Below are 25,519 nucleotides of genomic sequence, written 5' to 3'. Positions count from 1 at the left end.
TCACCTGAAGATGTCTCATTTGTAGACATCTTAGAGATCCTTCACTAAAAAAGTGGTTGGTCTTCCCAAACTCATTTCCAGGAGGAATTGGTGTTCTTGGAAGCCTTCGGGTCTGGCCTGTCTACGTCTTTTGTTGGGCTATAGCCCATACTGATGATATTTGTGCAGCTGCCACTTGGTCTAATAGTCATACTTTTATTGCACATTACAAATTGGACATTATTTCCAGAAAGAGAGCTGCCTTTGGTTAAGTGGTGCTTCAGAAAATCCTTCCGTGTGGACCACCCACGGTTATCATAGCTGAGGACTCCTATTTGTAGAGGAAAAATTAAAATGACAACATCAGATAATGAGTTTTGTACTCACCATAATGTTTTATCTGTGTTGTCCATTTTCATTCTTCCTCAACTTTCCTCTCGCCTTCCCCCTGGCTATGACTTTGGGATAGACCTAATGCAGCTGTTGTTAGGAACCATAGTTCCTGTTTGAGCTCCTGATCTTTCACCTATCACTTTCCTGTTATAGCATTGTTTTATATTTAGAATTGTAATATATATATATATATATATATATATATATATATATATATATTATAGCAGCAAACTCAGTCTGATGGTTTGTTGTGGTCAGGAGCATTGTGGGTAAGGGAGGAGCACAATATTTGAACCAAGAATCTTTAATAAGAGGCTGAGTCAGATCCTAGGATTGGATCCTAACCCATTTGTTGAGTAAGAATGAAAATGGACAACACAGATGGAACGTTATGGTGAGTACATATATTCTTTTTATGTACGCAAGACAACAATTCTGTTAAAAAACACACCATCCTCAAACCCCTGAACAGAGTTAAAAGACGAGAGGGGACAGTAAGGCAAACAAATTTGTTTTAGTAAAAATAACTTTAATAAACAAGCAAAACACTCATGCTAAGTGCTTTCGTCTTTACATCAGACTTCAGCAGAGCATTAGTGTAATAACAAGCATGTCTCTTAAAAAGCAACTCTCATCCAATCAAACATCAGTAGTATCGTGATTATTACATCGCAAATATAAATGGCTAATAATATAAACATATATACTTATACGTAAACTAAAACCACCTTTTGTTGTACAAAAATGCATTTTAAGATAATATAAGTGTAAATGTGTAAAAAAATATGTATATGAACTTTGTCAAAAATTTCTGATCATACTCTGTTTAAAATTGCATTCCATAAATGTATTAAGGTTCATAATTTCGTTGTCATGAATTTAAGTACATTGTTTACAGAAACATATTCATTAGGTCTTGGATTTACTGGGGCATGCAACCTAAGTGTCACTCTAGGTAATGTTACATTTACCACTATGCCACAGTGAAGCAAGTGTTTTCTAAACACCTCTCCCCAACATTTCTGTATTTGTATACATCCTGACCAAGCATTTCTGTTTTCATTTTATAGACCAGGTGAAATGTCCAAGTGTACCAAGGCTGTTCCCTTCCACTGTCCTTTTTACATTGTCTTTCCTGGTGAGTTTTCTGGATGATGATGCAGAAGTAATAGTGACGCTATTTGCCACAGCAACATCTGGTCTTCACAACTCCCGTGTAATAATGTAGAACTCAGCAGAAAGTATTGTTTTGCATAGTGCATAAAAGTAAACTATATTATTATTTGTAAGAGTCTGAGTTTGTAACACTTAGAAGTACTGGTGCTTGATATGTGTGCTACCCATTAAAGCTCATCATTTTGAAAATCAGTTGTAGTCATGGTTTAATAGGGTTATAGCTCTCTAGAATTTCTTCCAACTTCTCTGATGTTTCTCTTCATTAAATGTTGAAATTCCATGTCATGCTATAAAGAACACTCACTATATTTTACAAGTTTAGTCTTATACATTTTGTAGGTGCCCCTTCATATGAGAAATTAAAAAAAAAACGTGTTTTGGAAATGCAAAATCTTATTTAGTAAAACTAAATGCCATATTGTCCAGAATTATCACAAAACACCAGCATTATTTCCCAGCATCTCAGATGGCATTTTCTGTGCGAAACGTTTTGTTTGGAAATCCATGGGTTTTTGCTCTAGTAGAAATAATGTAGTTGTACAAAGTCTTTTCAGGGTTGCAAAAGTGAACACCACAGGTCTTCGGAAATTATTGAATATGGTATTTCTTCAGCAGTGTTTTAATGTACATCATCAGTGATATCCTAACCATCTTAATTAAGAGTAAAGTCTGAATAGATGTATTTAAGTATTGCAATGCAGCCATGTAGTAAATAAGTATGATAAATAAGACAAACACTTTAAATATCAATTAATTATAAATGTTTATTCAGATTTGCAGTAAGTAAAGCTTTGTGTCTGACAGTCTTGTCATTCTTAGTTAGTTAATCTTGTCAACCAGATTTGTTTAAAGAGTGCTTAGTTATTCTATCAATGATGACAAATCTAAAAACAGCACTAAAACAACACCTAAACACGGCACTAGGATTTTTTTGTTGTATATTTATAATAGGGCATTGGTTTCATGTTGGCAACTAATGTCACTTAAATGTTCAGTGATCCTGAACGTTAAATGACAAGTTTTCCCAGTGTAAAATGCAGTGTAAGTTCAAATTACTAAATGAATTGTCTAATTAGTGTTAATGAATTGTCTAATTAGTGTTACAGATACATTCAGTTTTAAAAACATGTCCTGTATTCATTAAGAAAATCATTGGTCTTGTAAGTATGTCTAAAAAATGAGCAGTGACCTCAGTGACAACAACCCCTTAAAATGTATCCATCCAAAGATTTATTTTGGCTGACAAGTGTATCAGAATGTTCTCTTATAAAAGTTCTGTGGTTGTTCTATGGCCCCAAAACAAGTCATTGCAACATGAGTGTCTGCCCAAATCTTACTTTAATTTGGATAGTATCCAGGACATGTTCCCAGAGTTTGATTACTAGATACAGCAGCACCACCTTCTGGGGAGATTGTCAGGAGATGGGACATTCTAAGGAACTTACTTCATCTGAGTGGACATGCTTCTTCCTTCAGAAATAATGTCCTGAAATGTTCAGTGAGTTAGCATCCACTACAGTAATACGTCTGCAAGTTCAAATTAAATCAAGTCAGAGATATTGAAGACTGTGGAGAGTTGTTGACATGCATCTTAAGTGTTTGCATTAATGGTAGGATAAGTATCTCATAAATCTTAAATTGGTTAGGTGTTTCCCTTCTTTAAAAAAGAAAAACAGAGGGAGTTGGCCAGCTATAGGAAGATCGCATTCATTAGCTTACCTGGAAAAGTTTATGACAGAGTGCTGAAGAGCAGACTCTATCCTTTGGTTGAACCTTAGATTCAGGTGGAACAACATGGATTTCAGCCTGTCTGGAATAGTAGATCAGCTCATTAACCTTACACAGTTGTAAAAGGGGTTACTGAAGTTTACTAACCCAGTCTGCATTTGTTTTCTTGATTTGTTAAAAGCTTCTAGCCACATCGTGTTGCTGCTTGAAGGGCTTTTGGCTGGTGCTGAATAATGTTAGTCCCTACTTGAATGAACTGAGAGTTGCATTTGCATTCTTGTTATTAAGTTGACTTCTCTGAGTATGGATTTTGGACTCCATTAAAGGTACAGTCTCTCACTACCGCTCTTTATGATTTTCATAGACTGGATATAAAGGTATAACCAAGAGTGAGAAGGTACCTTTCTGTGGACCCAGAGACAATATTTCTGTTGATTGTTAATAATAGCTTCTTTTGAGCACATCCTTTGACTGTTACGATAAAAAAGCTAGGATGATAATCAGGAACTTTAAATTCAAGGCCATGTGCTGTCCTGGAAACAGGATTGCTATCTTCTACTCATGTTTTTTCAATGTTTAAGATATTTGTTTCATGTCCCATAACAGGACCAGAGGCGATGAATGTATTTATTTATTTATTTGTTTTCAGTTTGATTACCGGGGAAGTCCACTGGGCCCAAATGTGCCCATTTTCAGTGGAGGCCCAGGGAGAAAAGCTCCATAAAACATAATGCAGTAAAGAATACACAAGTATAAAAGGTACAGTATATAATACAGTTTACAGATATGTACATTCAGTGCAAGCATGATCAACAAATTTCACCGTGATTGATCTAAGGGTTGTACTGTACATATTATTCGAACATACATTCTTACATTTGAAGTGTGGGAACATTTTACATGCAGTCATTTAAAGTATGTAAGCTAAACACTTTACATGCACTCAGTTAAAATACATTATTTACAAATTTGAAATCATGTGAGAGTAGCTAAAGCAGTTACAGAGAGCGAGGCTAGGAACCAGGAGAATAAAAAACTCCTTGGGGCATTTCCTTAATAGAATTAGGTAGGGTGAAAGCAGGAACATTTCCATTTGGATGACAGGTATGAGAAAAGCTGGGTTTTGAAGTTTTCTGAGTTTGATATTGTCCTTAGTGTGGAAGGGAGTGAATTCCATTTCTTGCCTAGTGAGAAAGAGAGAAATTGGCCAGCAGGTCGTTTAGGTTTGTGCATTGTAATTAAGTTTTGGTGTTCAGATCTGAGAGTTCTAGTCGCGATGTAGGGGGGAAGGATGTTTGTTAGGGCTGAGCATTTTGTTGGATGGAATACACGTCTGTGCACAGTGGTAAGTTGGAGCTAGTCTAGGTGGTTAGTGAGTTCTAGCCAGTTCAGAGATTGAAGGGTAAGGCAATGCTGGGTGGAATTTTTGGATTTGGTGGCAAATTTAGAAATCTTATTATAGCAATTTTCTAGTTTAGAGGTGATGAAAGAGGTCAGATTAGTTAGAAGAGGGGCTCCGTATAATATGGATGGGAGAAGGTAAGTAGTGGCCAGGGTATGCCTAGTAGACTTGGAGAGAAAGAGATTGTTCCTGTAAAACATATCTAACTTTTGGTGGGTTTTCTTTATATTTTGTTGAATGTGGATATCGAACTGGAGGTGTTCGTCTATAGTAATACCAAGAAGTTTTGCAAAAGCGACCACTTCTATAGGTGAGTTGGTTTGGCTAAGGACTTTGAATGCATTTTTGTCATAAGAAAAAGTCCTAGAGGGAGGGAATAGTAGAATTTTTGATTTATTTGCATTGAGTGAGAGGTGGTTTTGATGCATCCAATTCTCAGTGGTTGAAAATGCAGTTTGGCTTTAGTCAGCAGTTCAGGAAGGTTGAAGGCAGCGCAGACTAAAGTTGAGTCGTCTGCATATTGAATGACTTTGGCATCAGGAATAGCAGTATGAAAGTTATTGATGATGATGAAAAGCATAGGTTCGAGGATGAACCTCTGAGGTACGCTGGTAGGAGTTGGTAAGAAGGTAGAAGTGGACTTCTTCCATTTTACTTCTTGAGATCTATCTGACAGGTAACTGGAGAACCAGGATAACATATTTGGAGAGAGACGAAGGTTGGAGAGATGATAGAGATGATTATGGGAAACAGTATCAAATGCTTTAGAAAGATCAAGGAGAACTGTGGATACTAAGAGTCCAGAATCACGGGCTTGGTTGACCACTTCTAAGAAGGAGAGTAGGGTGGTTATAGTGCTATGGCCAGGGCGGAAGCCATGCTGGGTAGATGTAAGCATTTGGTTCTGGGTCAGGAAAGGCATAAGTTGGAGGTGGATACATTTTTCTAGGATTTTGGAGATTGGAGAGAGCAGAGTAATGGGGTGCAAATTAAAGATATTGGTGTTTTTGCCTCCTTTGTGAAGAGGAAGAATGTAGGCTGTACGCCAGAGTTTGGGTACATATGATTCCTTTATGGATCTGTTTATTATGATGCTGATTGGGAGTGCAATATCGTCAGCAGCACATTTTAGGAAGGAGGAGGGAATATTATCAGGGGCATTAGAGCATGGTTTTAGTTTGGAAACGAAAAAATACTTCACAAACTGAATAAACATGAAAAAGCAACCAATGTAAGAACACCACAAACTCTATTTATTAAGCGCTTTTCATCCAGCACAGTGGCTAGATAAAAGAATCAACTTCATAGACACTCTTAAATGTTTCAACAATCCAGTCATGTGACCACTGTGCTGGACAAAAAGCACTGAATAAATAGAGTTTGTGGTGTTCTTACATCGGTTGCTTTTTTATGGTTTTAGTTTGGATAGAAGTCTTTTTATAAAATTAGTAGAGACTGGTTTGAGCTCGAACATAAGGGGGAGGTTATTAGGGGGATTAGAAGGAGAAGAATGAGGGACAGGTGGATTATTGTTGGGAAAGGTTTTGGTCAGGTCAGCAATAGTATCTATAAAAAATGAGTTGAATTGTGAGCTTAGTTCGAGGACAGATATACTTGGGTCAGGGCAGGGATTATTCTTGGAGCCTGGATTGAGAAGGGAATTAATGGATTTCCAGAATTGTTTGGGGTTTTTATTATTATTGGACTGGAGCTTACTATAATAGGATTTGTTATCCTTCGTGAATAGGTGTTTTGCACGGTTGCGGAGTTGTGTGTATTGGAGCAGGGTATTGGGCATTTTATTTTTTTAGTAAAGCTTCCAGGATTTGTTCCTTTGATGCATAATTTGTTTTGTTTTTTTGGATAGCCAAGGAGCAGTATTAGTTTTTATCCTTTTGTTTCTTAGTGGGGCTAGGGAGTTTAGAGTGTCTAGGAAGACAGAGTTGAAGTGTTCTATAGCTTTGTCAAGGGGAAGGGTATTTAGAATTTGCCAGTTCATTTGTTTGAGAATATTTGAGAAAGTTGTGGGGTTAATGCTGCTAAGGTTGTGAGTGAGAATGTATTGATACTGATGTGGTGTAGAGGTAGTTGAACGTTGAGTGAAAGCAGGCAGGTGATTCCTAAAGGTATCAGGAACAGTGCCAGAGTTAGTTATTCTATTTGGATGGGTGACTAGGATCCAGACTATAATGGATCCGGGGGGTTTGTTTTGTTGGGTCGGATGATGGAGAGGATTAGTTGAGTAAAGTTGTAGAGGTTAATGGCTAGGGAGGGAGAGGGACTATTGATTATGTTCCATTCGATATTTACATTGCCTAGAATATGTTTCATATTTAATTTCAATTGAGGCCCATAGAAGAATGTCTTTGAGAGTTGAGATGTTGTTACTGGGAGAGATATATAGGGCAATGATGCAGATATTCTTATGTTTATTCATTTTTAGTAGATCAGCTGTTAGTTCAGTGTTATTGAATTGTGGGATTGGAATTTGAAGGGGAATTAAGGTAAGAAGATTAGAGTAGATTAGAGCAGTGTCGCCACCTTTTTTATTTAATCTGTCATTTCTGAGAATGTGAAAACTGGTAGGTAGGATTTCGGAGTCAGAAACATGGGGTTTGAGCCAGGTTTCAGAGATAGCTAAGATGTCGGGTTGGTTGTGGCTTAGCTAAGCTTAAAATTGGTGTACTTTGTTGTTGAGACTTTGGGTGTTGATTGTAAGGAACTTTATTGTGGGTGGAGAAAGAGGAAGAAGGGGATGGGGGGTGGGAGTTGTTTGTAAGGGGGCAAGGACCAGGGTTGGGATGAATGTCTCCAGCTAAGGCTAGGTTATTGAAGGAAATAGGTTTTAGCCATTTGGGTTTACATTGTAAGAAAGTGGATAGATCTAGCATTAGTTTAGGAGAAAGTGTTTTAGTTGTGGTGGAGAAGATTTTAGGATAGAAAAGGTGCAGTGGGTTAGGTTGAATAAGGGAAGAGGATATAGAATGGAAATGAGTGTATGATTGGGGTTGAAGGTGGGTATGTGTGTTAGTTTGGGAAAGAGAAGATGCTGGAAAGTGGTGAGCTGTCTGTAGAGATATGGGAGGTGTGGGGAAAAGAAATAGTAAGTAGATGGATTTTAAAGTTTAATAAAATAATGAGAAGAGAATCTCTCCAAGTCTTGAGATAACCAGTAATATCAGTGATTTACAAGTAAGGGGAAGATATCAGCTATCCCTGGCCTCTTGCAGACTAATATCCATCTTAAACCATGATTGTAAATGCTTCATGCAGATTCTAGCAGATAGCTTGGAAGAGATTTAATCTAAATTGGTTCACATGGAGCAAACACGATTTTTGAGGGATCAGAGTAAGATAGACAATTGATAAGAACACTATTGGTAATGCAAAAACAATATAAAGGAAAATAAATAGCTCTAATATCATTGGATGCAGAGAAACCATTTAATAGGTAAATTGTGAATACTTATTTGAAGTGGCAGAGAGATGGGGCTTTCCGAAAGGACTGGACGGATTTGATAAAAACAATGTATACAGGAGTGACAGCGAAAATGAAAGTAATAGCAAGATTGTCAAATGGGTGACTTAAGAGTGACAAGGTAGGGATGCTTTCTGACACCTTTGCTATTTGAAACATATATTGAGATGCTAGCAGAGACAATAAGAAAAGGATATGGATGGGGGATGTGGAGTGAAGAAAATCACATTGTACACAGGTATCATGTTACTGTCTCTGACAAGGTGGGAGCAGGATTTGGCACTGATGTGGGATATTGTGGAAAAGCTTGGAAGAGCATCTCTGCACAAGATAAATCAGGAGAAGTCGATCATCAGTATGTGATATATTAGGAGAAAGTCTAAGGCAATTATAGTAGGTAAGATCAGAAAGACACAACTGTAGTGGAGGAAGATGAAGTATGGAAGAAGGAAATTAAATATTTAGGCATTTGGTTATTAGGAGTGGTAGGGAAGTCATTAATGTATACTTGTGACACGGTTTAGGAAAAGTTTAAGACACAGTTGCAAAGTTGAAAATCTATAAAAATGAAGCTAGATCAGAGGAAACATATGCTATACAAATGTTTGTATCCCCACAGTTTATATATCCAAGGAAAGCATTCTGGAGAATGCCAAAAGTAGATCTTCTAAAAAAGGTCAAGCAGATTTGTAGGGAGCATGTTTGGGATGGAGTAAAGCCTAGAGTAGCATGTGAAGTTGTCATACAAACAGTAGAAGAAGGTGGATCCAGAGCTCCGAATGTTAAAATGTCACTGTGAGCATGTATGATGGCAATTATCTTTAGAATGGTGGACGTTGACCACTCAGCAGAGTGGAAGGGATGATTAAAGAATGAGAGGAAAGTTGGAGAACAAGTAATAATTTTGTAGATAAATTGGAAGTTTCAGGTTGGAATCTCCAACTTCCTTGGATAAGGGAAGCATAGAATTTGTTTAAAGTACTATGGCAAAAAACAGGGCTAAAAATCATAGAGGCAAATTTGAGAAGAATACAGAGTTGGTCACTTTGAGATGGAAGTAAAAACAAGATATGGTAAAGTTTTGGCATCAAATACTAATAGGCGATGGTCTGAAGACATGGGAGGAGATGAAAGAAGAATTTTAGCTGGAGGACAACCTAGAATATGGAATACCAAGGGGTAAGAATGGGATAGAGGAAAATGCAGAAGAAGTAATGAGACATGAAGGAAGACCCGGAAATAGTCAAGGAAATAGACCTGAGAAGAAATGAAAGAAGACTGTTTAAAAGACTGCAGAAAATTGGAGAAAGATGGTTGAGAGGAGAAGGAATTGCAGGAATGTGGGAGCAGAAAAAAGAATGAAATAAGGAGCTACACAAAATGGCATAGTGGCAAATAGGAGTGTATAAATAAGTAAAACACCAGTGGAACCAACAGAAGACCAAGTCTTTTAGTGGTCTTCTGCTGGTTCCATTGGTGTTTTATTTGTTTGCTTTGGATAACACCTTTTGCCATTCGGCTGCTGCTTTTCTTGTTTAAATAGGAGTGCATGCTAAAACTACTGAGGTATATGCCCAAAGCTTGGATATTAAGAATATTTGCTTGGAGGTGCCTTCATGGACTCTTCTACATTCTGGACTGATTGGTGAAGACTAGGGGTGACTGGGATCTGTCAGGAAGAAAGAGGTATGTGCAGACATGTATTTTGGGGATTGTTCCAAATTAGATTGGTATAAGGGACATTTGCAGGAAGTGATGGAGGAACTGGCCACAGAGATGAGGAAAGTATCAAAAAACTCTCTTTGCTAGGGTATGAAAATAAGGTACCTGTTGGTAGTAGAGATGTAATAAGGCTTCTAATGACAGTAAGAAAGCCAGAAAAAAAAGTGGAAAACACAGGAGCCACATACAAAGTGAGAAGTAAAGGAAATGACAGAGCAGGAGGAAAAATGGATGATAAAGAGGAGAATGGGTTAGACAAAAATGGATTAAATGGGAACGAATATGTAATACCCACTGGGGGAGGAGGACAAAGACTGTGAGTAATACTCAGGGAAAGAGCTGGGACAGAGGATAAGATCAAGATAGGGAATATACTGAAATAAGAGGTAAAGAAGATATTAAAATAAAGCTTACTTAGCTCAAAGAGGAAGAAGAGGGTAAAAGGAGTAAAAGATTTGAAGAATAGAGGGATGAAAGAGAGTAAATGAAAGGGTATAATGGGGACTCTGACTCAATAATATTGAAGGTGATACTTGGGGATAGGAGCAGGGAAGGGAGGAGATTTTCTGCTTACTTGGTTCTGTGGCTGAATGTTTTAAGTTTAACTGTGCATCAGTTGTAAGGTATGCTGTTTGATTCTCTGTTTAATGTTGCATGAAAATAATGTTATGTGATAATTTTGATTTGTAATGAGTAGTCTTATGTAAAATATTTTGGTTGATTTAAAGGTAAATATTTGATCTGATGTTGTCAATCTTTATCTATTCTTGACTAGTGGGTTACGGTTCCGATCTGGCGGTTGTGTAGCTCGCATTAACCAAAAAAGTCTTGAGCTGAAAGTCTACCCACACTTCCCCTCTTCAGTGTATCTCAGATCTCGTTCACTGCTCTTGTGAATACAACGCATCAGCCGACTCTCTCGTAGCTAAGTACTTGTACATTATTCTCTTATTTATTTATTTCCTTTTTATAACTACCTTCTTAGCTTAATTCATTTATCTGTTGAGGTTACCCTTGAGTGTGTGATTTTCTCCTACTGCTGGTAGTTTTTCTTTTCCCCTACCATCGTTGATATTTTGTTCCTATCTTACCATTGTGGTAACCCTTTTCTACCATTGTTGGTAGACGCTCTCTTTCTTTATTTATCTTTTCTGCCTTTGTGTTTGTCTTGTCTGTTCGAGTTGTAGATATGGCAGAAAAGCCTAAATCTTCTACCACAGCCTTTGAACAATGTACTGAGTGTGGCAGAAAAATGCCAAACTCAGTTAATCATGAAAAACGTGTCTATTGTTTGGTTGTTCCCCACATGAGTGTGGTTTGTTGCGTTTGCCAGGGCTTTAGTAATAGAACCTTGGCAGAGAGAAAGAATAAATTGGTCCTCAAAAGGCTCCTTAAGACTCTGTCTTCTCACTTGGTGCTGACATGTCCTTCTGCACCAGCCATTAAGAAATACAAGAATGCCTCTGAGGGTTCCTCCACAGAACCAAAAACCAAGATTCACAAACCTTCAGAATGGTCAGTGTCCGGCAACGAAAAGTTTTTTGGTACCTGCTACACCGGTGTTGTCTGTGGTTCAGAGTCCTAGCTCTACAGCTCCATCTCCGGTATTGACTATTTCTTCCATTGCCCAACAGTTGGTGCCAAAACTAATGATAATCTCAGAACCCAAGTCTACTAATTCACCATCTATAGACCCTTTCTTTGGACATTTACCTATTCCTTTTCTAGAGAGACCTGATTCTCCTTTAGCTTTGTCGACACGCTCCAGCAGACGTCTTTTGGAAATGGATGTTGTTAGGTTGGTGAACTAGATCTTGGCAGCCCGAGGTCTTCCTTCTGTTCAGCCCCCTCTCCTTCCTGGAGCAGGTGTTTTTTCTCAATCCACATCCAGTTTTTCTCCTCCTCTAACCTCTTCACAGGTTTTAGAGCCATCGCCTCCAACTGCCCAGGTAATGATGACTTTGGCACCGACTGCAGCCTTGTTCTCAACACCGAGTCTGGCTCTGGCCCCTTCAATGCCATTGACATCATCAGGTCCCCAGGACTCTGTCCTTGCCATCGAACATGGAGAGTACATGTTGGCTCTGAGCTTTTCTATGGAGCCATCCATATCTCTTATGGCTCTGGCTGCACTGAACCCGTCCTAGGTTCCTGTCTATCAGGTGGGGCTCTCAGGGTGGAGTGTGACCCTGGTTCCAAGTTTGTCTGTCTCAGTTCTGGGCTCCCAATCCTCCTCAGGGGGCCCTGCTTTCAGACTATAGAAAGAGCTTTAGCCACTGCTTCTTCCCATGTGTCTCCTGGGTTATTGGAGTCTTCCCCTGTGACCCCAGGTTTCTCAGTTCAGCTACTAGCCACTACCCATGGATAGCATGCATCACGGTCACAAGATATGCCTACAAAGGGTACTTTCTCTTCGAGTCCTCTTCAGATGTTCCCACTGAAAACCTCCCTTGAAAGAGATTGTGCAAGAGGAAACACATTAATTCTCTGGAAGAATCCGTCACAGAAGACATGGATTTCGATGATGGGAGGGTTCCCCACGGTCACTCCAGGAAGATGTCTACTTTGGAGACATTCTGGAGATCCTAAAGCAGAGGGGTGATTGGAAGTCCAAAGACCCATCCTTGGAGGTATCGGTGTACTTGCAGGTCTTTGGTGTGCACCCATCTACCTCCTGGGTGACCCCACATGCTGACAATCTAAGTAAGCTGATTTAGCAGGCTTGGAAGGCTCCTGATTCTGTGGAACCAGTCCCACAAAGACCTGATAAAAGACTTTTTGCCCCAGATGACCAACCACATTGGGCTAAAGGTTTAGTAGTAGATGCCATGGTGGTAGTGGTGGTCACTAGAAAAGATCTAGCTGAGGAAAGTTCTACTGTCCATCTCCTGAACTGAGAGTCCAGGGTGACAGATTTGGGAAGCAGTTATATGCATCATCTACCTTCTCTATCAGGTCCTTGAATTTTTTGGAACACTTCATCAGGCTCCAAAGGGATCTGATCAAGGAGCTGAGAGATAGCCTGGTGGGAGCTGTGTCTGAGGGCATCCAAGGAAAAGTGGCCTCCCATCTAGCTACGCTGGAGTCGATCTCAAACTCGTCCATGATGCTCATTACACATGCAGCTTCAGGCATTGCAATTCGGAGACATGCTTGGATGCACCTGTGTGAGTTCACAGAACCATCCAAGTCTTCCTTTGTCAATGCTCACTTTGATGGGTCCTCTTTGTTTGGTACCAAATTAAAGGAAATTCTGTCCAGGTGTGAAAAGGATGGAAAAACTTTGTCTGCTTTGTGTGTATGTTTTTCCACTCCTCAACGATTCTATTCCAGGTATCAAAGGAGTGGTAAAATGTGGTTAGAGGAATCCCAGAAGCCTTTCAAGGCATACATGGCATGAAGTCCCCTCAGGGCAGAGGGGGGAATTATAGTGGAAGACACTGTCCCAGAGGCAGGGGTGGTCTGCAGAATCAAGGTTCCAGAGATTCTTCACCGATCAACTCTATCAGCGCTCCTGAAGGGGTGCCCGATTGCTTACCTCTGGAAGCAGTCGGAGGAAGATTTTCCTTGCATCCAGATGCCTGGTGATACATAACTGTTGCCTGGGTGCTAATGATAATTACCAGAGGTTTATCTAATTCCCTTTACCCTTTGTCCAAGAACCCTTACAAAACTCCCCGACATTCCAAACAGTTAGAGAGATCAAGCAGCAATAGAGATACAAAAGCTGCTAGAGAAAATAGTCATCCAAGAAGTCCCACCAGACCAATTAGGATCCAGTTTTTACTCACGATTCTTTTTAGTGTCAAAGAAAACAGGGGTCTGGAAACCAGTTTTGGATCTCAGGATTCTAAATAAATTTGCCCAACAAGAAAAATTCCATATGGTCTCAGTTCAGTCTTTTCTCCACTTCTTGGAGAAAGATGATTGGATATGCTCCATCTTCTTTCAAGACTCGTATTACCACATAAAGGTAGACAAACTTTCAAGAACATTCCTCCGCTTCTGGCTGGGAGCCAGTCATTTCCTGTTCAGAGTACTGCCCTTTGGCCTCACCACAGCCCCCCAGGGTATTCACCAAATGTATGGCAGCAGTCACAGCTCATTTGAGACTGCACGGTTTCCTTATCTAGATGACTGGCTCCTCTCTGCTACTACAGGCCATGGACTACGTCCTGAACCTATCCCATCAATTGGGCATAACAGCAAACTCTACGAAGTTCCAGTTGATTCCCACCCAGGACAGGGTTTTCATCGGAGCTTGTCTCAACACTTCCTCTTGCATAGCATCACTTCCCCTGCAGAGTTTATAGAAGATACAGGCAAAGCTTTATCCACTATTGCACTCAAGCAAAATACCTGCTCAGCTGATTCTGCAGGCGCTGGGCTGCATAGCAACTGCCATCACTTACTTAGTTCCATTAGCAAGGTTTCACATGAGACTCCTATAATGGCTACTAGCAAACCAATGATTGATTCTAACCCATCCTGTGGACCACTTAATTTTCATATCCAGTTGATGCAAGAACAATCTAACTTGGTGGATGTATTCAGAAGAGATTCTTTGGGGCCGCCCTTTTGCCTTCCCTCAGCCCAAGGCCATAGTGACCTCAGATGCTTCCCAGATGGGTTGGGGAGGCATTATCTGGGGAGGACAGTCCAAGGCACTTGGTCCACCCTATGATGCCAACCTGCACATCAATGTACTGGAGTTACAGGCAGTACATCTCGCTTTGCAAGCTTTTCATACTGCCTTACCTCTAGGGATGATAGCTATTCGATCGGACAACATGTCAGTGGTCTGGTACATTAACAATCAAGGGGAACCAAGTCCTACCCATTGTGTTGAGAAGTTCTTTGAGTGTGGCAGTGGGCCATGTCCTCCAAATGCTTTCTGATAGCAATGCACATCCCGGGGACATCCAACATAATTGCGGACAAACCGAGCAGATGTGTCCTCATGCCTCATGAGTGGTTTCTGAACTCTAGAGTAGAGAAGGAGGTTATTCTTCATTGGGGCCAGTCTTGCTGTGCCCTGATTGCCTCACCTCTGAACAACAAGTGTAGAAGCTACTTTGCCCTGATCCCCCCTCAGGGAATGTCCCCCAGAGACGCTCTTCTACACCATTGGTCCCTGGGTCTTCTTTATTCTTTTCCACCCTTCCCTCTGATCATGTTATTTCTTAAGAAAGTATCTCGGTTGAGAAGCAAAGTGATCCTCATTGCTCCTTATTGGCCTGGACAGATTGGTTTCCCTTCCTCTGGCTTCATCTGCTCTGCCAACCCTGGATTCTGGACCCAGCTCCAGATCTGCTGTTCCACCCCCAGGGACTAGTGTATCCCAATCTTCAGTCTCTCCAGCTAACAGCTTAGTTCCTCCACTTCTGATAGCCACCAGGCACTATGGTGTACCTTCTCTCGTGCGGCACATTTTGTTGGCATCTCATAAACAGTCCACCAGGGCTCTCTACCTAAACAAATGGAAGAGATTTTCGGTGTGGGCCTCGGACAATGGACAAGAACCCTTTTCAGCACTGGTAGAGATAATTCTGGAATTCCTAGCTACCATATTTAATAAAAGAGCCTCTGCTTCTACAGTTGGTTGTTTTAGCAGGAATTTCAAATTTCATACCAGGTTTGGAGACCAACCTTTAATTTCCCAGATTTTGCAAGGTTTTCCTGAAGGGTACAATATGCTTAAAGCCTCCTTTCAGCCAATCACTTACAGCACTGCCATTTGTATTGGCAGCTACCCGTGATTTAAAATTATTTTCCTGGAAGACGTTACTTCTTGTAGCGGTCACTTCAATGAGACGAGTCTCTGAATTACAAGCTGTGTGTTCCAAAGCCCCTTACTTAATTTTTCATAAGGATAGGGTATCACTCAGGACAAACTCAACCTTTCTACATAAGATGATTTCAGAGATTAATATCAATCAGTCTATAGAGTTACCAGTATTCTTTCCAAACTATTCTAACAAGGGAGAGTCCTGCCTTTACTTTTTGGATGTACACAGGCAGTTGTGGTTATATTTTGATAGAATTAAACAGTTTAAATGGTCTGAACAATTGTTTGTGTCCTTTGCTAGTGCAACTATGGGCATATCAGTGTAGAAAGCAACTCTCTCCAGATGGTTAAGAGATTGTATATCTTTCATCTATACAAAGCTGAATTTGACGCTACCAAAACCATTCAATGCACATTCCAGTATATTGGTAGTGACTTCTGCTGTCTCCCATTCCAAGGCTTCCATGTCAGAAATTTTCTGCAGCTACAACTGGGGCTAAGCCTCATACATTTATTACTCATCACAAGTTGGATATGGTCTCCAGGGGAGAGCATCCTTTGGTTCTATGGTTCTCAGGCATGTTCTTCCATAAGGCCACCCAGGATCTAAGGTAGCTGGGGACTCTGTCACACTAGTCAAGAATAGATGAAGATTGACAACATTCGATAAATAAGTTATGTCTTTCCATAACGTTCCATCTGTGTTGTTGATCTTCATCTATTCTTGTGTCCCTCCCACCTACCCCCTCCTTTAGACTTCTGGTGGAGCGACATCCTGTCCTGGATTCTTATTGTTAGGGATACCTTGGACAAGGTTTCTGACTTTGATTTTACAGAATCTTCTTCTGTCTGATTGCATACTCGATCTGAGGTAAACTGGAAAGGGGCATTGTGGGTAGACTTGCAGCTTAAGAGATTTTCTTTGGTTCATAGGTTCATAGGTTCATACTAGGCTATCTGCCCGAGGGCATTTACAATGGCTGACGCGAACTATAGAATGGCTGGATCGGTTCCAAGGATCGTAACTGTAACCCACTAGTCAAGAATAGATGATCGACAGCACAGGTGGAATGTTATGGTAAGACATAACTTCTTTTTACTGTTGATATTGGGCCAAAATAATATGTAGAATGGGATTAAGGGAAGGAAATGGGGAAGATATCATTGGCCATTGGCAGAGACTAATTGCATGATGATTGCATTAATTGTAATGGAGAGCTGTACAATCAAAAAAAAAATGTTTGTTTCACAACTCAAGGGTATGGGTTTCGAGCTTGACCTGCAATCACTGTTAGTCAAGCTTGCATGTTTTTCTCACATCTACATTTATTTATTTTTATTTATTTTACATTTGTTGACCGGGGTGGTCTAACTGGATGCATGTCCATTTTCAGTAGAGTCCCCGGGAGATAAGCTCCAGGAAGTTACATTAGTGCAACTATTCAGGTAAAGGTTAATTTATGTAGATACAAACTTAAAGTTTCAACAGTTCAAAAATATACACAGTTTCAACATAAATTTAGGTAACAAGTTGTGGTACAGATACATAGTTAAAGTTTCAGCAATTGCAAAAAAAAAACAACTCGCACAGTTTGTACAGAATTTGTTGGAAGCATTAGATGGGGTATTTTTTACTGTATTTGCAAAGACTTGGCTATACAAGTTAAATTAGCTGTAAAGGGTAAGAAATGTCTTTATAAGGGATAGATAATTAGGTGGATATTGACAAAAGTCAGAGCAGATGTAAGGTCTAAAGCAAAAGAGAGAAGGGAGCAGATAGGATTAGTCAGGATTTGTACAGGGACATGACCAGTGGGTTTTCAGAGTTTCAGATTGTGCTTAAAAAGTGTAACAGAGGACAGTGATGTAAGTTCGTAAGGTAGTTGGTTCCATTTTTTTCCCCACTGCCATGTTATTAGATTTACATGTTGATATAAGCAGTTTATTAGATGATCTTAATGTTTTGAGATTTTTATATTGGGTAATGAGGCTGGAAAGAATTGGGGTATTTGTTGGTTGGTAGAGGGTCTTGTGGGCAATGGTGAGTTGGTTATAGTGAATCTGATTCTGGAGCTCTAGCCAGCCTAATTGTTTCAGTTTATAGCAGTGATGGGTCCTGAAAGGAGAAGTAGTGGCAAATCTGGGAATGTCGTTATATGAGTTGGTCAGCTTGTTCAGGTTATAGTTTGACAGGTTTGTATATATCAAGAAGCATAGAGAAGTGTGGAGATAAGGTGGGAGTGGGTAATAGTGGTTCTAGCTAGTGGGGAGGGAAAGGGTTTAATCCTGTGAAGAGATCCTAGTTTCTTGTTAACAGTCTTTATGGTATTGTTGATGTGGGTATCAAAGTTCAGGTTGTTATCAGTAGTAACCCCTAAAAGTTTAGTTGTTACATCAGGAGATATGAGTGTGCCATTGTTGGATGAGATTGAGAAATTGAGTGGGAGTGACTTCCTGGTAGGAGGAAAGAGCAAGAGTTTGTTTTTTTGGGGGGGTTCAAGAGGAGGCAGCGTTGTAGAAACCAGTTCTCTGTTATACTAAACATTTTTTGGGTTAGAGTCTGTAGTTGGGATTGAGATTTAGATGAGCAGATTATTGTTGAATCGTCTGCATATTGTATGCAGTTAGCTTGGGGAATAGCTCGGTTTAGGTCATTGATAAATATTGAGAAAAGGAGGGGGTCTAATATGAAGCCCTGGGGAACACCTAAGGTAACAGGGAGATGGGATGATAGGTTGTTGTCCCATAGGACAGCCTGTTGTCTATTGTCTAAGTAGGACTGTCTAAGTACATGCCTTTCTCCAGGTATTTTAGTACGTCTCAAAAATATGCTGGTTGATTGACTACTCTTGAGTTGTACATGTATGTTTGTTTTACTTACCCTTGCTCTTGTGGCCGGGATCATACCTGGAAAGACTGTTGAGATAGCTCAGCTCATTTAATCAGTTAACATATGAATAAATAGAATTAAAGGTGTGTGTGTGTGTGTGTGTGTGTGTGTGTGTGTGTGTGTGTGTGTGTGTGTGTGTGTGTGTGTGTGTGTGTGTGTGTTGGAGGGGGAGGAGCGTTCTATCCTACCTCCACCTTTCCTATTAAAGAGATTGCATAGGGTGTTTTACATTTTTTGTATCCCACTTTAGAAAGTTTTTTCAAGATACTTTTCATATTTGTAGATGAGTCTGCACGTGGAAGTTTATACAGTAAACTAAGTAATTTGCTGGATAAGCATCAACTTTTAGAACAAAGTCAGATTGCCTTAGACATAGTGGTGAAATTTGTGGAGCGCAAACACATCTTTGTTGACTATTATTTTCTGAAGTGGTTTGGCAATACTTTTGGCCTCTATATTGGTTTGGCAGTTGAATTCAGAATTGATTGCTGCTTTCACAGGAATTCCTTTTTTTTGTTTTTGGGCTCTCTTTGCCTTCACTGTTGTCAACCATCAACCCCCTCCCAGTCAGTTGACCCACTTGGTCTACATCACTGGGGCAAGGAACAGTAAGGAGTAGCTGTCATTTAGACAGTCAAGATAGGTAGGTTTTTTTTTTTTTAAATATATACATTGACCTACTCCATTTCCCATAGATGCATGTCTTTTAGAGATATACAGTGGACTGTCCATGCTGGTCGTGTCTCTCCTCCACTAAGTTGCCAAAATATAGCCGTACCTCCTCCCCTCAGGCACAGGAAATAGTTTCCCCTGGTCTCCACCAGAAGAATTACATTTTCCTTTGTGCACCCTGAGCATCCCCTTCCCTCCCCGCCCCTGAGAGAGGCAAGCAGGTCATGTTCCTTCAATCCTCATCTTACCTGACTTCTCTAGTGACATGGTCATTAATCACATCCCAGTCACTTGGGTTGCAGTGAAGGCTCCATCCCCAAGTGACGTGAAGCCAGGCTCACTTTCACATGAATTCTGTATATTCGCCAGGATGTCTTACAGGTATGATGAACATAGATGTAATTTTTCTTATGAACTTTTTTATGCATGCTGGAATTCCACCACTTTTTGGATTGTACACCCTCCTTAGGAAGGCTGCACTACATACATTATCCAGGTACTGCCAGCAGCATCACCCAGTTTTCATTGTTCTCTTATATTTTTCCCACCATCTGCTTGTGATCAGCTGGAGAGGGACTCTTCTTGTATAAGAAGAAATAATGTTACAGTACACATTTTTCTTCCGTAGTTGGCCCTTCTAATGGACAACATCCCATTCCTTGACCCTTGTGAGTAAGGCTACAACTGACCTCCTTACACCTGCACTAGTTGGGTTTATATTAGAAGCACAAAACTGCTTTTGAGCGAACACGTAAAGAGCGACACATATTCATCGAACCGCATTTAAGCGATTTGATGAATATGTCACAGGGCAAGGAGATAGTTGGCCAACTTCACGGAGTTGTCCTTTTCTTTGCTACAGTGCGATCTCGGAGTTGGTATATTTAGTTGGGGGGGGGCAAAGCCCCCTACCTGATGATGGTTTTTAATTTTTATTTTTCCCAAATGACCACAGGAATTTTTTCACTAGGAAAAAATGTGATTATGTGGCTGTTGCTGCTATTTCAAGGTTTTGCATATTATGTGGCAACTTTTATATAGTCGCACATATGCGCTTTCGTTGTTCTGATACAGACCTGCACTAGTCAACTAGCTCCATCATTTTTTTTTTTTTTGCAGCTATTATGCATTCATAGCCATTTTAGTTAACATTTTGCTTTCATCAGCTTGATTTTTTGAGTCTTTTGAGGTAAATTCTCTATATTGATGCTTTGAACAAGGACACATCTTAGTGAGACATTATTTTACATGACAACTTTTTTTCTTTTTCATAGGGTTTCCAGCAGAAGTTTGCATTTCACAGTAAAGAGATTGTAGCAATCAGCTGTTCCTGGTGTAAGCTAGCTGTGAGTACCTTTTGATGTTATGGCCTGCTTGTAAAATGCATACTAATTCTAACCAGTAAATTAAGTTAATTGTATATCTGTCACTGGTGTGTTCTTGTTGAGCTATTACTGTTATTTTTATTTGTCACATTTTTTTTTTTTTTAACTAGATTACCACTAGTCTCATAGGTAGTTACTAGGCATGCAGACCTGGTGACCATTTAGCAGCCTAGCCAAATTGCAATTTCCTTGAAGCACTGTCTGGTTAAGTGATTTGTTCAAAGTCACAAAGTAGGCAAATGAAGGTGGAGGGAATTAAACCTTGGAAGCAACTCATAAGTAGCTCATAGCCTTAGTCTTTTGTGCTGAATGTTTATTTTTTTTTTACTTTTTCAGATTGCAAGGGTAAAACAAAATCTAGAAAGCATTAACAAAACAACAATGAAGTGTCTGTGTGTGTGTTTGAGTGGATGGGTGTGTACTTTGTGCGTGTAGACATGTGTGTGTGTGTGTGTGTGTGTGTATTTATGTATATATATATATATATATATATATATATATATATGTGTGTGTGTGTGTGTGTAAATGTATTTTATATATATATATATATATATATATATATATATATATATATATGGATTCACTTCATAACATTGAAATTTCAAAATACTGAAACTCAAAATACTGAAACCAAAGTACTGAATACTCAAAATACTGAAACTCAAAATACTGAAACTCAAAATACTGATAACACATATTATGTGTAAACTCAGCTTAAACAACATGAATCATAACAATTTCTACCAAATATATGCAGGGGGCAAGCCCCCCTGCACCCCCCATGTGGGGGGCTGTGCCCCCCACACCCCCTGCCAATTAAATATATCAACTCCAAGATTGCACATAGTGTACTTAAGTGCAATCTTGGAGTAGATATATATAATTAGCAGGGGGTGCAGGGGGGCTTGCCCCCTGCATATATTTGGTAGAAATTGCTATGATTTATGTTGTTTAAGCTGAGTTTACACATAATATGTGTTTTCAGTATTTTGAGTATTCAGTATTTTGAGCTTTCAGTATTTTGGTCTTCAGTATTATGAAGTTTTGTCATTTTCAGTATTTTGAAGTTTCAGTGTTATGAAGTGAATCCATATATATATATATATATATATATATATATATATATATATATATATATATATATATATGTAGGTGCGTGTGTGTGTGTACATATACACACACACATGTAAAGCGCACATAGATGTGCATATATGTATTTGTTTTGTGTGTGTGTGTATGCATATATGTCTATCTCTGTGTGTGTATGTATATATATATATATATATATATATATATGTGTGTGTGTGTGTGTGTATATGCATGTATACGCGCTCACACACACACACACACACAAATTGTTTACATACCTTTCAGTATACACACATCATATAGATACATCTATATATATATATATATATATATATATATATATATATATATATAGATATATATATATATGTATATATATATATATATATATGTATATAGAGAGAGAGAGAGATAGAGAGGTGGATATGTAGATATACATAAATCTGTGTCTGTGTGACGGTACTCTAAATTATCTAAACATCATAATATTGACAGTAAAAACAAAATAGCAGATGATCCTTTACAAAATGAGCAGCACCAGAGATTTAAGCTTTGCTTGTGACTTAAGTAGAACATGTTAGAGGGGCAGGTATGTATCTCGAAGAATCCCCAATGTCTTCTATTCCTGTGTTGCAGTATTCTTGGTGTGGGATTTTCCACCTCAGGTGACCCGTACATCTGCTCCTGTGCAAAAGCTTCAGCTTGGCTGTTGTAGCTGCGTGGGACGTCACATGTAGGGCCATAAACCAGGGACCTTAAATGTGACATCTGCAAGTGCAGACCTCAGAACTTTTCAGCCACAGACAACCAACGCATCATGTGCTTCGCTCCTTCACTGCAGGATGCCTAAAAGCTAAGTACCCCATGGGGTTTTCTTAATTTCCAGCTAAAGCTTGGTTTTGTTGTAGCAATCCTTAGCCGATGTCAGCAAAAAAGGGCAAATGCCAATGCGGGCGCTAGATACCCCATAAAGACATGCACGATCACTGCATTTTTTGCATAGGCCGGCAGCATGATCACAATGTTTGCTCCATTTGCCAATCGTTTATTCCTACCCTTCGTAGCCACCTGGCCACCCTATATCTCTACCCGGAAAACCAACGGTTTAAAAAATAATGAGTAAAGAGACTTGTAGGCTGGAGAATAAAATACTTGAAATTTATCCCAAAACACAAAGTTAGGTAAGCGCTTTCAAGACAATCCTCTTCATCAGACCTTAATACAAAAATAAATTAGCACACAAGGTTTAAATAAAACCAACAACCAATAAAAATGCTTTAGAAATCAGTGAAGCAACCCTCTTTTTCAAGAGAGGTTTTAAGGATACAGCACTGTTAAGGCCAGGTGATAAGTATGCCTTAAAGTCCACTATCCACCATAATTCAGCATATTCAGTTTCATTGTTAATGTCACCTTATCTAAAACTCACATTCATTTTCTGCAAAACCAAAAATTTAAAATTGTGCTGGTCTCCACAATCTAAAACATGCTTGGCTAGTGCATAAGTAAGCTTGCTGTTCCTAATATCATTAAGATGTTCTATTACCCTTTCCTTTAAAGTTCTATTGGTTTTACCAATGTAGAATACACTACAGAGATTACACTTAGCAAAATACACAATGTTTTTAGTAGAGCAATCTGCATAAAATAAAAACTTTACAGGCTTCTGATGCACAGGGTGTAAAATCATGCAAGTAGACCAAATACCATTACAAGTTCTGCAATTTCTACAAGAAAAAGTCCCTCTAAGCTGAGAGACAAACCTGTCACATATTTTCTTCTGTTTGTAACAAAGTTTCTTTTTCAAATTCTTGCCATTTTTGAAATTAAAACTGGGTATAGAACCAACAACATGACTGATTTCAGGGTCAGTAAGAAGAATGGGCCAGTTCTTTTTAATGATGTCACGTCTTGTTGACATCATTAGAAAAAGTAAGACATAGCCTATTCACAGATGTTGAGGAGATCTGCCTTTCTGGGAGTGCATTCACTAGATGCTCATCTGAATAGTAGGGTTTGGTTTTGTAACTTTCATGTGAATCTACTTCCACTATCGCTCTGTCAATATCAGACTTCTTATATCCTCTCTCAACAAACTCTGTAGTAAGACGACTCATGCTTCCATTAATTCTTCCTTGTCGGTATGTAATCTCTTGCAGCGTAAGACTTGATTCTTAACTATATTCTTAGTTATGTGTCTAGGATGCACACTGGAGCGATGAAGAATGTTGTTCTTCCTACAGTCCTTCCTAAGTATTCTGGTCAAGATATTACCAAACAGTTTTACTCACAGTTGCATCCATAAAGCTGATTTCACCTTTGGAGTGACTAAGGGAGAAGGGTAGGTACCCAGTTGTGTTATCAAGGAACCTAAAATATGTATCTAATTGTGTCTCATTACCATGCCAAGCAAATAAAATATCATCCACAAAACATTTATAAAACGTAATGTGCTGCATGTACATGTCGGAAGTAAAAACCATTTCTTTCTCCCATTGGGCCAAAACAATATTGGCATATGTGTTGGCACATGCCGTGCCCATAGCAACTCCCACTTTCTGAAGAAAAAAACTCTCTTTCAAACAAAAAAATCATTATTCTCTAGAATCAAGTCTAGAAGGGCACATATATTGGTTTTGGTATTGCTGAAGTTGCTCTCCTTGGTAAGAAACTGCCTGACATTCTCAACCCCTTCATCGTTGGGAATAACCGTGAACAAAGAGTTCACGTCCAATGTAACAAAGATAACATCAGTTAAACCTACAGCTTGTTGATTTTCAGCCCAGTCCCAAAGATGTTCTAAGAACTGTTTGCTGTCACAGGGGACAGTAGTTACCTTATTCAACACAAATCTTAGCTGTTTTTCTACATATATAGACAGTGGCTCTGTGAGCCAACCTCTTCCTGATACAATAGGTCGAAGTGGGGGATTTTGTGGATCTTTATGCACTTTTGGAAGACCATAAATTGTTGGTATAGTCGGATGTTGTACACTAAAATAGTTGAAAAGATTGTAGTCTATTTAATTAGTCATGACCAAATCATATAAATAGAAATTCAGTCTGTTGATAATACCATTAACCTGAAATTTCTGTAATATGATGTACACTTTTTCATCATGAAGCATGCTAAACATCCTATCCATATAATTTTCAGTATCAAACACAGTTCCATCCCCCCTTGTCTGCAGGTCTAATAACTAAAAATTCTGTATTAATTAGTGTTCGTAGAGCCTCATTCTCTTTAATAGTCAAATTGTAAAAACTATTACTAGATTTCAAAGTATCCATTTCCTAATGTCATCTTCACACATTTTTACAAAGGCATTCATAACAGGGGAATTATTAGGAACAAAGCAATTTGTTTTCTTAAAAATGCGTATGCCAACATTATTCCCATTATCATCATCATGGAAAACTTTCAACATTGTATTCCTGGCAAACAAATTAATGTCTAGGATGGTATCAACTAAATTCATACCACAAGCTGGTATGAAACATAGTCCTTTATTCAGGACCGAGAGTTCCTCTTTGGTGAGAGCAACAGAAGATAGGTTAAAGACCAAGTCATTTATCTGTGAGCCCCTGTGTTCGGGCCTCTGCTCTGAGATGTGGGGTTGGATTCTATCCTTCCCCATCTCCTGTGACTTCTGGACCTGCTCTTGCATACATCCTGCCTTATAGGCAGAGCCTTGTCCAAAAAAAATGCTGACTTACATAGACATTCAACATTCTTTTTGTCTTTTGACCCTATGTTCACAGAATTACTGTTGTTGAAAGGAAACATTTTCAGTTTAACTACAGGTTCATTAGCAGTT

General features: G+C 39.2%; 1 protein-coding gene across 1 annotated transcript in view; it reads left to right on the top strand.

The window, feature by feature from the left end:
* Nucleotides 1-25,519, top strand: part of LOC122811072 (diacylglycerol kinase zeta-like) — a 3,109,428-nt gene that overhangs the window by 1,304,743 nt on the left and 1,779,166 nt on the right. Inside the window, exon 8 of the mRNA XM_044082630.1 lies at nt 20,503-20,574. Within this exon, the coding sequence (XP_043938565.1) occupies nt 20,503-20,574 (72 nt within the window). The remainder of the gene's footprint in view (nt 1-20,502; nt 20,575-25,519) is intronic.

Source organism: Protopterus annectens, chromosome 9.part0, assembly GCF_019279795.1.
Source record: "Protopterus annectens isolate FY-2018-M chromosome 9.part0, PAN1.0, whole genome shotgun sequence".
Taxonomy (NCBI): domain Eukaryota; kingdom Metazoa; phylum Chordata; order Ceratodontiformes; family Protopteridae; genus Protopterus; species Protopterus annectens.
The sequence above is the reverse complement of the archived record's forward strand: the minus strand, read 5'-3'. Positions and strand labels throughout refer to the sequence as shown.